General features: G+C 45.7%; 1 protein-coding gene across 4 annotated transcripts in view; it reads right to left on the minus strand.

Annotated features, from left to right (window-relative positions):
* Nucleotides 1-15,588, minus strand: part of LOC119461596 (uncharacterized) — a 61,984-nt gene that overhangs the window by 27,012 nt on the left and 19,384 nt on the right. For 2 of the 4 annotated variants that reach the window (XR_005194011.2, XM_037722948.2), the window contains 2 exons: nt 14,156-14,293; nt 393-2,580 (listed from right to left, as the gene is read on the minus strand). Coding sequence is in view for 3 of the 4 variants with exons in the window: in XM_037722948.2 (XP_037578876.1) it covers nt 2,539-2,580; nt 14,156-14,293 (180 nt within the window). In the remaining variant the exon portion in view is untranslated. Of the gene's footprint in view, nt 1-392; nt 2,581-10,503; nt 10,538-14,155; nt 14,294-15,588 lie in introns of those variants that run through there. The other 2 variants (XM_049655130.1, XM_049655129.1) reach the window with 2 other exon arrangements.

A 15,588-nucleotide genomic window follows, 5' to 3' on the forward strand; every position in this document is an offset into this window, starting at 1 on the left:
CAGGCCCGTGCAGTGCTCTAGTCAGCGCTTCTGTCTGCAGTTTTTCCGTCTCGCTTAGTACTTTTCATTCTCGCACTTAGTGTTTTTGCAGGCCGTTTCACACTTTGGCCAAATTACTTGTTTACCAACAACAGTTGGCAGTGGTGCTTGTGTGCGCACACATCCCCTTGTATGTGTATGTGCCTGCTTAAAGGAGTACTAAGGGTATTGACATGTATTCTCAAGGTTATAGAAACTGCAACACACACGTCTTGCAAGTTTTAAAGTTGGGAGACACATTCGTATTTTTGTATTTTTTGACGTACAACCTGCACATCGAATTACAACATCCCGTAAAGAAAAGAAATATCTACTCATATAACGCAAGGAAATAAGTGCATACAACACTCAAATACTTGTAAAAACAATTTTATTCACAAATGCATGATTAGTCCGCATCGTACCAATGGCCGGCAGCTCTGTTCCCCACATTATCGGAGACGCTGATTATACTCTGCTTATGCAGCACTGTATGTACTGCCGTCAAGCACAGCTCATCGTAATAAGAATTCTGGGTCGCCAGCGTCATCTGCGCTATTAGCTAACTTCATCACAGCCAAAAGGCTAAATGGTGACATGAAAAGAGGACAACGGCCGATCATGAAATAAGTATGAAGGTATGAAGTATGAAGAAGTACTTCATACCTTCATGAAGGTATGAAGAAAGAAGTATGAAGAAGTATGAAGGTCAACATGCAGCGGCGGGGAAACAGTGGGCTTCTGTAGGATAAAATGAAACTGACTAGCCGCGAACTTTCACTTTTGCCTTGAAGTGTGGCTTCACGGTGGCACACGCTACGCCGCCGTGAAGCGACACCTCAAGGCAGAAACCTCGCTGCAGTGAAGCTATACCTCAATAGGAAGTTTGCATATAGCATGCACTCCGACTTTAACAGTAAATTTTAAAAATTTTGGTGCAGATTACGTGCTCGAAAATACGGTATTTCAATTTGATACTAAAGTTGGCCTCGAAATGTGGAACCTAATGCCATTCACATTATTGTGATGCCACGACTCGGGCTGGGTGATTGATTAATTAAGCTTCTGGTTATTTGATTACTGCTTCACGCAATGATTTTTTTTTATTGCGATTATTTGCTTGAGCAAAATCAAGTGAATGATGTCCCTGAGGTCCACACTTCACTTGCACAACAGCAAGGAAAAGAATTACATAACCGTGCTACAATGTTCTAACAAATAAAACACCTCTGGATTTCTTCTCCAGTCAGTGCTGCAACTGCTAGTGCATTGGCGCTGAACAAAAGGTCAGCAACACACTAATAAATTTGTGGTTTTCAAGAAAATAACTTTTTTCCCCCGACATGTGAGTAGCCGGAAGCACGCCATTTGCATCCTTTCGAGTTCTGACCCCAAACAACCTACCTACGCTAAAGCAGGGCCGCTGTGATGGGGTGCCAGAGAATGTTAAGTTCCTTTTCCTCTTACACCCTTACTTGCAGCTAGACTTATGACTGCACCTGAGCTCATGATAGTGGCCACTCACCCAGTGTTGCTGACGTGATATTAAAGGCAACAATCAATAAATTAATAGTACGGCTTCACTTCTTCGACTTTTCTTCATGTGGAGCACCAGATTTAATTTTTGACAGCGTATGCTTAAGTAGGAAAATTTTATCAATGGGTTCCAATTATTTGGAAACAAATTTTCGATCAATGCCCAGCCCCAGTCAGGACATGGAGCAAAATTTGCTGCATGTATGTAGTTTGCTTTTAAAAAAATTAACCCTGTAATGCTCAAACACAGTTCCACATCAAAAAAATTACAACTTGATAACCTTTATTTCCGGCCATGGGGAGCAAACTTGTACAAAAAATACAATGAAATGTTATTTGAGGTGATTTCAATATTACAGTGATTAATTAATTATAATAGTACTTGGTTTGCTGAAGTATCTGCAACTAAAACTTCCGATTTATCAAAAGCGCTGCTGCAGGCTATGCGTATAGTTTTGCGTGCGACAATCAGAATTTTGAGGTATCAAGCAGCGTAGCAAATATGATAAATTAGACAATATACAGGGTTCACAATGCTGCACATCTGTGACTGTAGCTGCAGTGCCCACAGGACCGGAGCGACCTAGTGCGTCATGATGTCATGGTGGGTCCACCTCCTGGTACTAGAAAAGCACCTCACTAAATAAGTTCTTTATGACGCTATCACACTTGAAGGTAATATTTTTCAAGCATTTAGAAGGTTTGCACTTTCACTTAAAAAAACAAGAACGCGACAAGTCGAAAATGCCATTACAGTACTCCTCGAACACTGTTGACAATAATATGCCATTGAAAGCTTTATCACATGCACTCTTCGTGCGCTATCTTCATGGTGGCAGCATTTGGCATCACCCGCAAACAGCTGCTTCCACGTAGTCGATGCCAGGTGACCATAACAGGTGCTAGCTTGATGGGGGCTTGCTTCCCTCCGGTCGAGCCTCTTCGAAATGTCTCTTCAGCATCGAGTGGATGATTATTCCTCTTTCAGCTCATCATTCCTGTGTTTGTACCTTGGCTTCTTAATTCCTGGAGATGGACAAACAAGAGAGCCGAGTGCTTTAAACTGCATGGTGAAGCCGCTGTGAATCAGGCAGCTGCAGAGGCTGTGTTTTAAAGCAGGTGTTTCTACATTAAAGGGTGCTTTCAATGCTGTCAGCATTAAAACGAAAATCACCTGCTTTATGAATGATAAAATTGATTTTCACACTAGAAAAATTAAAGGGTTGGAGGGAGGCTTAGTTGATGATGTTAAGCTGTCTCGAGTCTTGTTTAACATCAAATCAAATCAATTTTCATGTTTTCAATTTAGTCTTCATTAAGCTGACACTAAACAAAAGCTCAAAGTATGAACATACAGGGAGCATACACAAGTGGTTCAAAGCTTTTGCAGTCACGAACTCTGAACTTTAGTCTCGAACATATCTAAGAAAGCCCGACAGATTCTTCTTGCATAAAAAAATGCAATCTTTGGAAAGAACATGCACAGTGACATTACCTGATTGGATCAAAGGATAACGGGACACACTAGAGTCCCACCACATTAGAGAGTTAAATGTGATTAGATTCAAATGACATTCAAATGATTCAAATGAGATACAATTTAAACTGTGGTGACGCTACATACGAAAAATTAAGGGGTCCTTGAACCGGTTGGCACAAATTTTGCAGACGTGTAGGGTACAGCTACATTTAAATTGTGGCACGAATGTTAAACATTCGTGCCACAATTTAAGTGAAGCATCTCATATTAAGAGAGCTATGGACAATTACAAATTATCTTCCTCTCTAGCCACGCTTTTTCTCCTCAACTCATTCGCTGAGCGACCAAGCTAAGCTCTGTCTTCACTGGCTCTGCATCATAACGGTGTCTAGGAGCCAGCGCACGAAGCCTCTCCGTTTCCGCTAGCCGCCTGGCCATCAATTCCCAGCGAGAACTATCCAAGCAGCGTGCGCTGCAAACGTTCTGTCGCAGCGCCAAGCGTGTCCGGTATTCTGGTAAACGCGGGCGAGCTGTGCGTTTTGACAGATGGGGGGAGGCATAAATTAAAGCCCTTCCACTCTACTACCACCACTGTGATGAAGGGGATTTTTCATAAACGTGAACGGCCTGAGTAGCCTGCACTATGCAGCCACCTGGTGGCACAGAGATTAACCAACCAAACACACACTTAATATTGCTGTAACCAAGTTTGAGCATTTATAGAAGACAATGTGCTCCCAATTACGCTCCTGCTGAGCATTTACACCAACAGCAAAGTAGAATACATTTGGTTACTGCCATATTAGCTTTGTGTTTTTCTGGTTGAGCTCTGTTGCACCTGGTGGCTGCACCCTGCAGTCTGCTCACATTTGCACCTCCACCCATCTGGCAAAATGCCCAGTCTGCCTGCGTTTACCAAGATACAGGACACACTAAAACTTTGTTGCAGTAGCAAGCCTCCGGCGTGAAGTGACGGCCTGAAACGCATAGATCGTGGTGCCAATTGGATACTGACAGCCCGATGCGCTGCAGCCACTCCACTCGCATGTCGCCTTGCAGAGGGACACGATGTCACAGCTTAACATGTCAGCGATCGCTATAGATTTGCAGCCCACTACGTAACAAGGGCAATCCATGGTGCTCACAAAAAGAAAGCTCAAGACTAACACTGACCGCACAGCTCAAGTCAACACGGGGCATGTTGAAACACAAGCAGACTACACCTGCCGTGTGCCAGAAGTGCTTAAATGCAGTGATAAATTGTCATTATGTATTTTCTTTGTTATTTTTTTATAGAAACACTTTAACCAACACTCCAACATTTACGACCAACATTTGTTCCCCATAAAGTTTGAAAAATTATCAGTGGCACAACCTGGGCAGACAATGCGATACCTCGCCCAACTCACAGCCCACGCACCGGCAATGTAGATTGTAATAGGGCGACTGAAAACTCAGGGGAGCGGCATCATTGCAATTGATACCAATGCATATCTTTAAAACTATATATTAAGTTACGCGCTTTAACGAAGCGCTTAAACTTGTCACTTAATGATGAGAAGGACCTACCCTAATGACTTTGTATGTTTGTACAAAATCATGAAAATCATTTAGGGTCCTTCAATGCCATTCAGCTGCGATATAAATGGTGATCATTTCAGAATGGCGAATACAGTAGAACAAGGTAGGTATAAAGCATTTGAAAAAGCAATTCATTTATTGTAAAATGATTCTGGGGCTTCAATGAAATTAAATATTTTAATAATGCGTATAAAAGTTCTATTTCAAAATGTCTGGCCACCATAGTTGTCAAGGCAAGGCTTAGCCAGCCGGGTAGCCGATAAACTGTAAACGAACAATATGGATGACACAGTGGTGCTGGAATACAATGCTCAGTCTCTTTGCCTTACGGATCCTCGCAGCACCTAATCAGTGCACATGTTTGACAGACTCCAGTTTGCTCATCCTGTAGCCATTTCATGATTGGGGTTGAAATAACGTGTGCATGCAGGGCATCAAACCGAAACTGAACTGGAACGTTACTTTTTTTTCTTTACCCTGGAGCTAAGCTTAAAACAAAAAAATGATGGTTTCAGGTTCAGGTAGGCCACCTTCTCTGGAACTTTTCATCCATGCCTTGTCTGCACTTGTGGCTGAACTATGCTGCCTCATTTGTAAACACACACGAGCTTCCCACGATTTAAAAGTGAATGCACCGCTATCGTGCGATTTTCAAAGTGTCAGCATCGGGTGGCAGGCACGTTAACAATAAACTCGTGAACACTTGATATCGATGACAATCAAATAGTTTTGTATTAAGAAGTGCTTTCTAGCTGAGTGGTCGCTTTTAGTCACTGTATCGTACTGGGTCATGCTGACCATGGCACATGATGTGCACTTGTGTGCGCATCGACAACTGATGGCCTATATAAGTACTGACAATAAATGCCGCAGCATTCTGCCCTCTTCTGTTGCAATGCTGTAGGACCTAAGTGCTACTTTTTCTAGTAAGGAAGGAAGGAAGCAAAGAGTGGAGAAGGTAAGGCAGGGAGGTTAACCAGTTCGGCACAACCGGTTTGCTACCCTACACATGGGAATGAAAGATGGGGTGGAGAGAGAGAGAGCACACAGCACAGCACACACATCGTCAGTCATAGTCCGTCACTCTTGCGTGGTACGTGACATCACTGTCACGGTAGAGCATCCACCTCGAATGTGAGAGGTACCAAGTTCAAATCCCAGTGCCGCCGGGAACCCACCATTTTTTTTCTAATGGGTCGAGATATTCCCTGGCTTGGTGTTTGGCTGTCCTGGGGGCTCACATCTTGAAAGAGGGCCCGATAGAGATTTCAGGACTTGTCTCTGGGCGCCTCTTGTCCAACCACAGACAGCCTTGTCGAAGAGCATCTGCCGCGGCTGTGGGAGGCAAGTGCTGCTGCCGGGCACCTACCAGTAAAGTAGATACAAGCGCTCTCCCGGCCTGGTGCTCGGCCATTATGGGACCTCAACACTTGGAAAGGGGTGTTTGTCCTCAACACGAAGGCGTCCCCACCTCAATAGGTACTTGGGGCGCCACATGGGAAATGGCCGCCATGGGAGCGGTCGAAACATCACCTTTTTTTTGTGCTTACGAGGGTTTCGACTGGAATTCTGGGCGCGGGCTCTTTTCCCAAGCATATCATCCCTGAAGGAATCCGAACGCCAGGCCGGGGTATGCATGTGCCCATTTGAGCCAGTGGGTGCCCGGCTGCGGTGGGAATCGAACCCACAACCTCCCGCAGCCGAGGCGGACGCTCTACCACTAGGCCCCGGCCTAGTGGTATACAGTAACAGTGGTATTTAAACTGAGACTCCGGCTGCTAAAAGCGCCGTGCATGTCCTCGCTGTACAAGTGGCTCCTTACATAATTTAATTACCTTTCTTGGCACATGTGCTGCTCACGCAGAAGAAGCCCATACACAAGCTTCTTCGCAGCGAGTTTTTTTTTTAACTTTCAATTGTATTCGTGACTTCTCACTCTCACCGTGGCGTCGGTGCTATCTCGGTAGCCATGAGTCGGCCAAGCCAATCTGGCGCGGCAAAGTTTGTTGGCCGCCTCATGTGCACAGCAGAGTGAGAGTGGCAGATCAGGCAGGATCAGTTGCGCAGTGGGCACACTGTGGTGTGGGCCACGTTGTCCTCGACTATGATGGACTTTGTTAACGTGTAGCGTTCAAGCTGTTTTCTTCAACCATGTCGCCGCTTGGCCGATTTCACAATGCCATAGACAAGCGAAGTGGAAAGCGAGAATGAAAAACGACCAAATTAGAACAGAAGACAACCCTAAGGTGCTAAGTCTTTCGTTGCGCATGCTGAAGCTTCTATTGCTGTTTTATTAAAATTCATCGCGCATGTGGCCATGTAGCGGTTCAGCGGGTGGCAATGTGTTTTTCTACGTCTCTGTAAAGTTGTGCACCTCAATGGGCATCATCATCAGCCTATATTTATGTCCACTGCAAGGCGAAGGCAGTGGACATAAATATAGGCTGTTGCGATCTCCAATTACCCCTGTCTTGTGCTAGCTGATTCGAACTTGCGCCTGAAAATTTCCTAACTTCATCACCCCACCTAGTTTTCTGCCGTCCTCGACTGCGCTTCCCTTCTCTTGGTATCCATTCTGTAACTCTAATGGTCCACCAGTTATCCATCCTAAGCATTACATGGCCTGCCCAGCTCCATTTATTTCTCTTAATTGCAACTAGAATATTGGCTATCCCCGTTTGCTCTCTGATCCACACCGCTCTCTTCCTGTCTCTTAACGTTAGGCCTAACATTTTTCGTTCCATCACTCTTTGTGTGGTCCTTAACTAGTTCTCCAGCTTCTTTGTTAACCTCCAAGTTTCTGCCCCATATGTTAGCACCGGTAGAATGCAATGATTGTACACTTTTCTTTTGAACGACAGTGGTAAGCTCCAAGTCAGGATTTGGCAATGCCTGCTGTATGCACTCCAACCCCAATTTATTCTTCTCTAAATTTCTTTCTCATGATCAGGGTCCCCTGTGAGTAATTGACCTAGATAAATGTACTCCTTTACTGACTCTAGAGGCTGACTGGCGATCCTGAATACTTGTTCCCTTGCCAGGCCATTGAACATTATCTTTGTCTTCTGCATTCTGCAACCCCACTCCTACACTTTCTCCGGTTAAGGTCATTGGGCATATATTGCAGTAAAGGGCAATAATGCATATTGTAGTGAAGAAGAGGAAGAAGTGCTCTTGCGTCTGTCGCTGTGCGCACCATCAGCGTTCAGTGGACTGCCTCGATTGCGTGAGACGTCTAATAAATCGTCATATCACATTTGGTGGAAGGTGCTGCAATCCCCGACCTCAGCCTGGAACTTTGCAGCCGAACGTTGCCGACTGCTTCAGCCGCTACCATGCTCGAGCCTACCGACAATCCACCTGCAGCTTCCGCCGCGCCCATCATTTGCGGCACCGTCCAGCGGCAGCGGGACCCCCCCCGTCTTCAGCGGAGCCGGTGAGACTGACGTGGAAGATTGGCTCTCTACCTATGAGCGCGTCAGTGAGAACAACAAGTGGGATGACCCGACGAAGTTACGTTCCGTCATCTTCTATCTTGCTGACGGTGCGAACCTCTGGTTCCGCAATCATGAGCGGGACCTCCAAATCCTGGTCCGCTTTCAAGGCAGCATTCACGGAAGTCTTCGGCCGCCCAGCCTTACGAAAGCTCCGTGCTGAACAGCGTCTACGCCAGCGCGCTCCACAGCCCGGCGAGACGTACACCAGCTACATAGAGGATGTCGTCGATATTTGCGCCCGCGTCGATTCTACCATGAGTGAAGAGGACAAGGTGAAGCACATCCTCAAGGGCATCGAGGACGACGCATTTCAAATGCTTCTCGCGCAAAACCCTTCATCTGTCGCAGCTGTCGTCACTCTTTGCCAGAGCTTCGATGAGCTGCCAGTGGCATCGGACTTGGTGCAGTCCTAGCGCAACGGAAAGACGGCTACGCCGAGTACGTCGTCGCATATGCGAGTCGCACTTTAAAGAAGGCAGAAGCCAACTACTCTGTCACAGAGAAAGAGTGCTTGGCCATTATTTGGGCTCTCGTCAAATTTCGTCCGTACCTATATGGTCGCCCTTTTGACATTGTTATCGACCACCATGCCCTTTGCTGGCTGTCCTCGTTGAAAAATCCGTCAGGTCGCCTCAGCCGCTGGGCACTTCGCTTACAAGAATATAACATCCGCGTTGTCTACCGATCGGGCAGAAAGCACTCCGACGCCGATGCGCTTTCCCGATCACCGCTGCCTTCCGAATGTGGCTTCAGTGTCAACGCCCTTCGCATCCATGTCGACGATCAAGGTCGCTGATATGCCGGCCGAGCAGCGTAAGGATCCCCTACTTTCAACTATGCTGAATTTCCTCCACGATCCATCCGTCACACCCTCTTCTCGAACACTTCATCGCCAAGCCGCTCACTTTGCTGTCCACGAAAACGTCCTTTACCGCAGAAATTATTTGCCTGATGGTCGCAAATGGCTGCTTGTGATACCACGACACATGCGTACTGACATATGCGCTTATTTCCATGCCGCTCCTCATAATGGTCACGCCGGCGTTCTGAAAACGTACACTCAGTTGAGGCAGCGTTTCTACTGGCACGGCATGTATCACTTCATGCGCCAGTACGTACGCGCTTGTACGGCGTGCCAAAGGCGTAAAATTCAACAGCGCCCTCCTGGCGAGTTACAGCCGCTCCCCTGCCCGGCCCGGCCATTTGATCGTGTCGGCATAGGCCTATACGGGCCACTTCCCTACAGTTCCTCGGGTAACCGATGGATAATTGTAGGCGTCGACCACTTGACGCGCTCCGCCGAGACTGCCGCAGCACTTTCGGCGGCTTCTGCGCGTGACGTTGCCTTCTTCATCTTGCGGAACTTCGTTCTTCGACATGGAGCACCACGCGAACTGCTCAGCGACCGGGGGCGTGTGTTCCTGTCCGAAATAATACAAGCCTTTCTCGCTGCATGCAGCATCGTTCACCGCAAGTCTACCGCCTACCACCCGCAAACGAACGGCTTGACAGAGAGGTTCAACCGCACACTCGGTGACATGTTGACTATGTACGCTGCCTCGGACCACAGTAACTGGGACACTGTTTTGCCGTTCGTCACGTATGCCTATAACACCGCCACACAAGCTACCACTGGCTTTTCGCCATTCTTTCTGTTATATGGCCGCGAGCCCTGGTGTACAATGGACACCCTGCTCCCATACTGACCCGACGCTTCTGAATGCACGCCAGTGTCTGAAGCCGCCAAATACGCAGAGGACTGTAGGCAGCTCGCCCGTACCCTTACGACTGCCGCCCAAGGTCGCCAAAAGCTGCGGCATGACAGTAACGTGCCTACACCACATTTTCCGCCTGGTTCCCTTGTTTGGTTGTGGATCCCACCTCACAGCCCTGGCCTTTCAACCAAACTTCTTGCACGCTATGATGGTCCCTACCGCGTCATCGACCGTACCTCGGCTGTCAGCTACGTTGTCGAGCCTGTGATGCCATCACACGACCTTAGACATTGCGGACGTGACACGGTTCATGTCAGCCAACTTAAGCCATACTATGACCCCCTGATCCTACCTACGCCGTGGGTCGCCAGGATGGCTCATCTTCTCTCCTGGGGGCCATTGTAGTGAAGAAGAGGAAGAAGTGCTCTTGCGTCTGTCGCTGTGCGCACCATCAGCGTTCGTGGACTGCCTCGATTGCGTGAGACGTCTAATAAATCGTCATATCACAATATAACCAAGTAATGGATATAACGAAGTAATTTGGCTCCTCTAACTTTGTGATAACAAGATTTTACAGTATTGATTTTCACTTGTGGTTCAAGAATGGTGTACTTAAAGCACAGGTTTCTTTGCCTGCTACCCGAGATAGGTGTTGAAAATGTTTATTTATAATTACCTGGTTATGAACTCCCCGTTTGGTACATGGACACCTTTGAGAAGGCAGGGGAGAAGGGAGGAGCGATTGGACAGGGGAAGTTTAAGTTGCACAGACAAAAATGTCTTACAGGGGCATTCAAAACAGAGCTGTGGAATTTCTGTCTTATGGCTCCCCTCGTGGCCTTGCCCTTTGCTCGAAACTAGCGGGATGAATGGTTATGGGCAGCCTGATTATAATGTTGAGTCGTTGCTAGGTAAAGGCTGTGCCCAATTATACCAGTTAGAAGATATCAACTTACTTCCCCATGCTGCACCTCAAAAGCGATTTCCACGTGTATCTGATCCCATAGTACCAAAACTCTTCCTTTTGAATATGATTGCTAGCCTTGCAGATGTCACAGCCTTGCCCATCCTGACTCTCCCTAAGCACACTTTAGTTGCTTGTCCGTGTTCCTGCGGAACATGATATGGATCTTCTGGCTGTAAGTTTTCCAGTGCCCCCTTCAGTTCTACCTTTGAGTTCTTGCTGATGTAGCCTTATCAGAAAGTTATTTGTGATCATATTCATCCTTTTCATCTTATATCACCTTTGAATCTGACTGTGATTATCGTAGATCTGCACACAGATTGAGGGCATTGAGCGAGGGTAGGGTTCATTTTAGCAGACTTTTGTATGAAACTGACTGAAACTGCATGTTGACTTTAAAAAAAATACCACCAGTGGGAACACCTGTGTTCTGCTTAATAAAACATTAAGTCACGAAAAGAAGATCTTGTATATCTAATGTTGGATCTTATCAATCTCTAAAGCCCACTGATTTCTTGGTGGAAGAAGCTGTGATAATCAACGAATCCTTCGATTTTCTGTAATTATATTTGGCCTATGCCTTTCCTGGGCAGCTACGTATTTGCCACAAGGTGCTCTGGCTTATATTTTAAGAAATCTTGACACATGAAGTAGTGCCAATGAGTGCACCTCTGTTCTAATAAAGTAATTTATCATGACATAAAGCTTGTAACTACAATGACAGGTCGTAGGTGTCTCCAAAGCTCACATCTCTTAATAATTTAAACAGCTTATTCGACTTCCTAAACTTATTACATTTGTATTATTGATTCTTGGCTCATTCATGCCATAGCTCTAGAATGTGTATGTGCCTGTGACACAAGAGGTATAGTCTACCTAAACTCAGTGCCCCCTTCCCCCCCATACACCTCTCTTCACCTATTCTTCCTCCACAAACGTCACACATCGCCTAACTTGTCGTGACATCGCCGACACGACCCTAAATATAATCGTACACATTGGATTCAATTGCAAAGTACTTATTGGACCCCTTCACTTCATATAGATTCCAACACTTACATTGGATGTGGATAACTTCTTATCATGAAGCTCAGGAGCATTCTACAAAATAAGTTTATGCTGTTTTCCTTTAAATATTATTCGGTTATGGAATCGAACATGAACTGATTCGAACCCTTCATTTTTCTCTCCAAAGTAGAACTAGAACTGAACTGTTTTCGTTGAACAGGAACGAAAACCGGAACAAAAGAAGTTCCCGTTCAACACTGTGTGTGCATGCAAGCACCCGAGTATTTACAATAAGGCCGACTAGCGGAGCGGCGGCGCCCAGACCTCCTTAGATGCTAGTGAGTTGGAGAGTAAGAACATTTCGTAACAGTCTGCAGTATAGCTTTTTTTCTCGTTAAATTAACAAATGCCTTAAACAACAAAAAGCTCATAACACTTTCGATGCTGATTCTCAAATGACAAATGCCCAATGTCTTGTATTGCTGTGTATCTGGGGTAGAGAGTAAACCTTCGCTTCGAATGCAAAGCCAAAGGAGTTCCTTCAACTCATTAGATCGTGAAAATCATTTAATTATAATGGCATTAAAAACCCTTTTGTTAAATATATGTAGCCAATTGATGGCGCCCCCCTAGTGCGAGCCTTGTGCATGCAATAAAAAGATGTAAGGCTGTGGCGGGCCCTCAGTGCTTCACCGCCAGCAAGTATGGTCGGGCATCTCATTTCTACATGCTGAGATGCACCACCTTTATAACAGTCAATTGTCATCCAATGCTAATGTTATTCGATTCTAATGGCATTTCACTGTCCAGTGTAACAGGAGTGTCATAAATGCAACAGAGCTTTTACGTTCTGACACTGAAAAAATAAAGAGCATTACTCGAATCATACCGGGATATGTATATTTTTTAGACTACAGTCACTGAACGATTTTCTTGGATGCCCTATTTTGCAGACATGCCCGATAATTTGGACACCTTCACGGCACTGCCACGAACCATGTATACAGAGTCAATGTATAAGAACGTCTGAAATTTTGGACGCAAAAAACCTTCACCGTCCGATTTCCCGGACATTTTGCCATGACCGTTGGTCCGAAACAGCATTAATCGAAGCCATTTTGATTATCTCGCCGCCTTGAACCGCCGCTTTCACACGCAGATCCCCTTGCAGCCATCACCGCTGCAACGTTAGGCCTAGCTACTTCGACGTTTGCTACCGAGCTTTTTCTGTTCGGTGCCATGTATTTTATTGAAACAATTTGCTGCTGTTAACAATGACACCTGACTCCACTCCGCCTCTGCAATCCTCGCCAATGCTTTGGAAGCTCGGCGTGTTGCATAATGCCAGTTCGGGGAAGTCATCTTCGCCTCATTACGGCAATGTTACGCAGTGAGGCATATGCAAAGTATTGCGGTGAAGCATACTAAGAGTGGGAAGGGGAAATTGTCACGGGACACAGTATGTATTCTGGCGAGTGCACACGCATGCACCCACCGTCTCCTATCACAGTACGAGCACCGACATGCCCAATTAAGTGTACTAGCAAGCATTCAGAGCTATTTCGGACATGCCTGTGGTGATTTGAGCCCTTAGGGGTAGTAAAAGGGATGCATTCGTTTTTTTTTTTCAGACCGCCCAATTATTCTGAAGCTTTTGCGTCCCCAAGGAGTCAGAAAAATCGAACGTTGACTCTGTATAAAGAATTAGTAAAATATACCCATGCCAGATAGCACAATTGTAGTCCTTCACCTGGATTACTCAAAGCGACAGTTATTATTTGCATAAGAAATCACAAGGTGTAATTTTAACTAAGAAGATTCCACTAAATAAGCTTTTAGCAGACAACATTGTGGCACATATTGCCATTTAAAAATTGTAGCTCGCAAAGCATATACACTTTAAACGAATTATTAGGATGACACCAGTTTTCAGATAATTATTCCCAAAGCTAGCAACGAAATTCACTCCTGTTCATTACTTTGGTGCTTCAATTCATGAAATGCCATTTTGTTAAAAACATAAGTGGAACACCAGTGCATTTCTAACGCAAGATTGATATGTCTAAAAACTGCTGCCATCCTCAAAATTCATTTCAAGTTCCAAGTGAATATGTCTCGGAAACTTGAGTCAAATTATTACTTATGAGAATAATTAGTGGGATTTTGTTAATTAGTCAATTAGCATTTTGATTTATCGAGCCAATAATGTGCACCTCTTCAAGCAGTCCAGTTCAAGAAATAGAATTGTGCTATCTGCCACATTAAATGTCTTTTAAAACCCGTATAGTCGAAAAAAAAAAATTAGGAGACCTGTTATTTTTGTAGACATAGCAGCTGTGTATACCACTTTACTGACCGTTGGACTTGTCTGCACAGGAATGGTACGTGGGAAGGCCATGGCAGTTTGGGTGCTCGTTTCCGCCATCACATGTCCAGTCTCTGTCTGACTGCCCAATGTACACACTTGATCAACACAGGACTTGCACTGTGTTACCTGCAAAGAAGCAAGAGTGGCGCATGCTATTAACAACACTCTGACTCACTAGCTTAAAGAAAGCAACCCTGACATATTTTGTACACATTTTAAATAAACATGCGCATGGCAAACAGCATACCACGATGATCATCTTTCGCGAACAGCGCACGGGTGACAGCGCACGGGTGAGCAACAATTTAATAGAATCCCATGCTCCTCTCTGGGCTTTTCCGATCCTTTCTCGCATGTCGTGATGACAGCAGGGAAAAGGCAATATTGGTGCCAACATGACAGGAACCCATAGTGTGTTCTAAGAAGGGAAGGTGGCTCGCCTATCATGCGCCACTAATCCTTCCACGAAGGTTCCCTTCAGTTGGCCTCACACGGAGGGCGATTAAGGGCAGACAAGGGAGGAGCCTATCTTCTAATGTGTTGACAGGGCCGTAGCTTTTGCTGCACTGCATGGAATTGGTGCAACTGTGTGGCAAGGAGAGAGAGCCCCAGTGGGGTAGCGAAGGCGAGCAAGAAACCACAGCGGCCACGTAGTTATTCATCAGACGCCTGTAACACTGCTACTACAACATCATTCTAAAGAAGTTCTTGCGACTGTATGTTCATTAGAAACTGGTACACAGCTGCCACTATGTAACAAATTTTTGAGCTCAGAGTGGTTTAGGGGGCCTTCAATGGCCCTGTAACCTCTCTTTTCAGAACTGAGAATGGAGTGTGATGCCTCTCGATGAATATGTTCCCACAGGAATATTAGAAAAGGCCCTAATAACACAAATACAAGAAGCACAGTGTTTAATTTCCCCCTTCCTCCTCAACACACCGTTTCCTCACAGTTGGGGCGTAGAAGGTAGCAATGTCCTGCATGTTGATCTTTCTATATTTTTTGCCCTTTCCGCAGTGCACTCACAGCAATCTTTCAAGATTTGTGTCTCACAAAGGTGCCTGAGAGAGTGGCAAAGGAGCCATGACAAGACAGATAGTACTCTTTAAAGTGGCATTTCTTTTAAAGAAACGCACTTGAAGTTTAAGTCGGCTACTACAGAAATACTTTGCCGCAAAAAGTACTTCAATGCGTTGAGCAGAAGCGGAGTTATTGGAAATCAAACGTCGCCCACACGATGCTTCTGCTCCTGCTTCAATTACTTGCACTGCGAAGTCTACGGTGGAGCGGGACGTGCCCACAGTGCTCTGCCTATTGAACGTAACAGTGGCGTGCACTTCAAATTTGGTTTGGGATGTTCACGTAGATGCCACTACTTCCAATTTTAGCACCTACAACGCGCCAAAGGTGGTTCTCCTCA

Source organism: Dermacentor silvarum, chromosome 8 (genome assembly GCF_013339745.2).
Source record: "Dermacentor silvarum isolate Dsil-2018 chromosome 8, BIME_Dsil_1.4, whole genome shotgun sequence".
NCBI classification, from domain to species: domain Eukaryota; kingdom Metazoa; phylum Arthropoda; class Arachnida; order Ixodida; family Ixodidae; genus Dermacentor; species Dermacentor silvarum.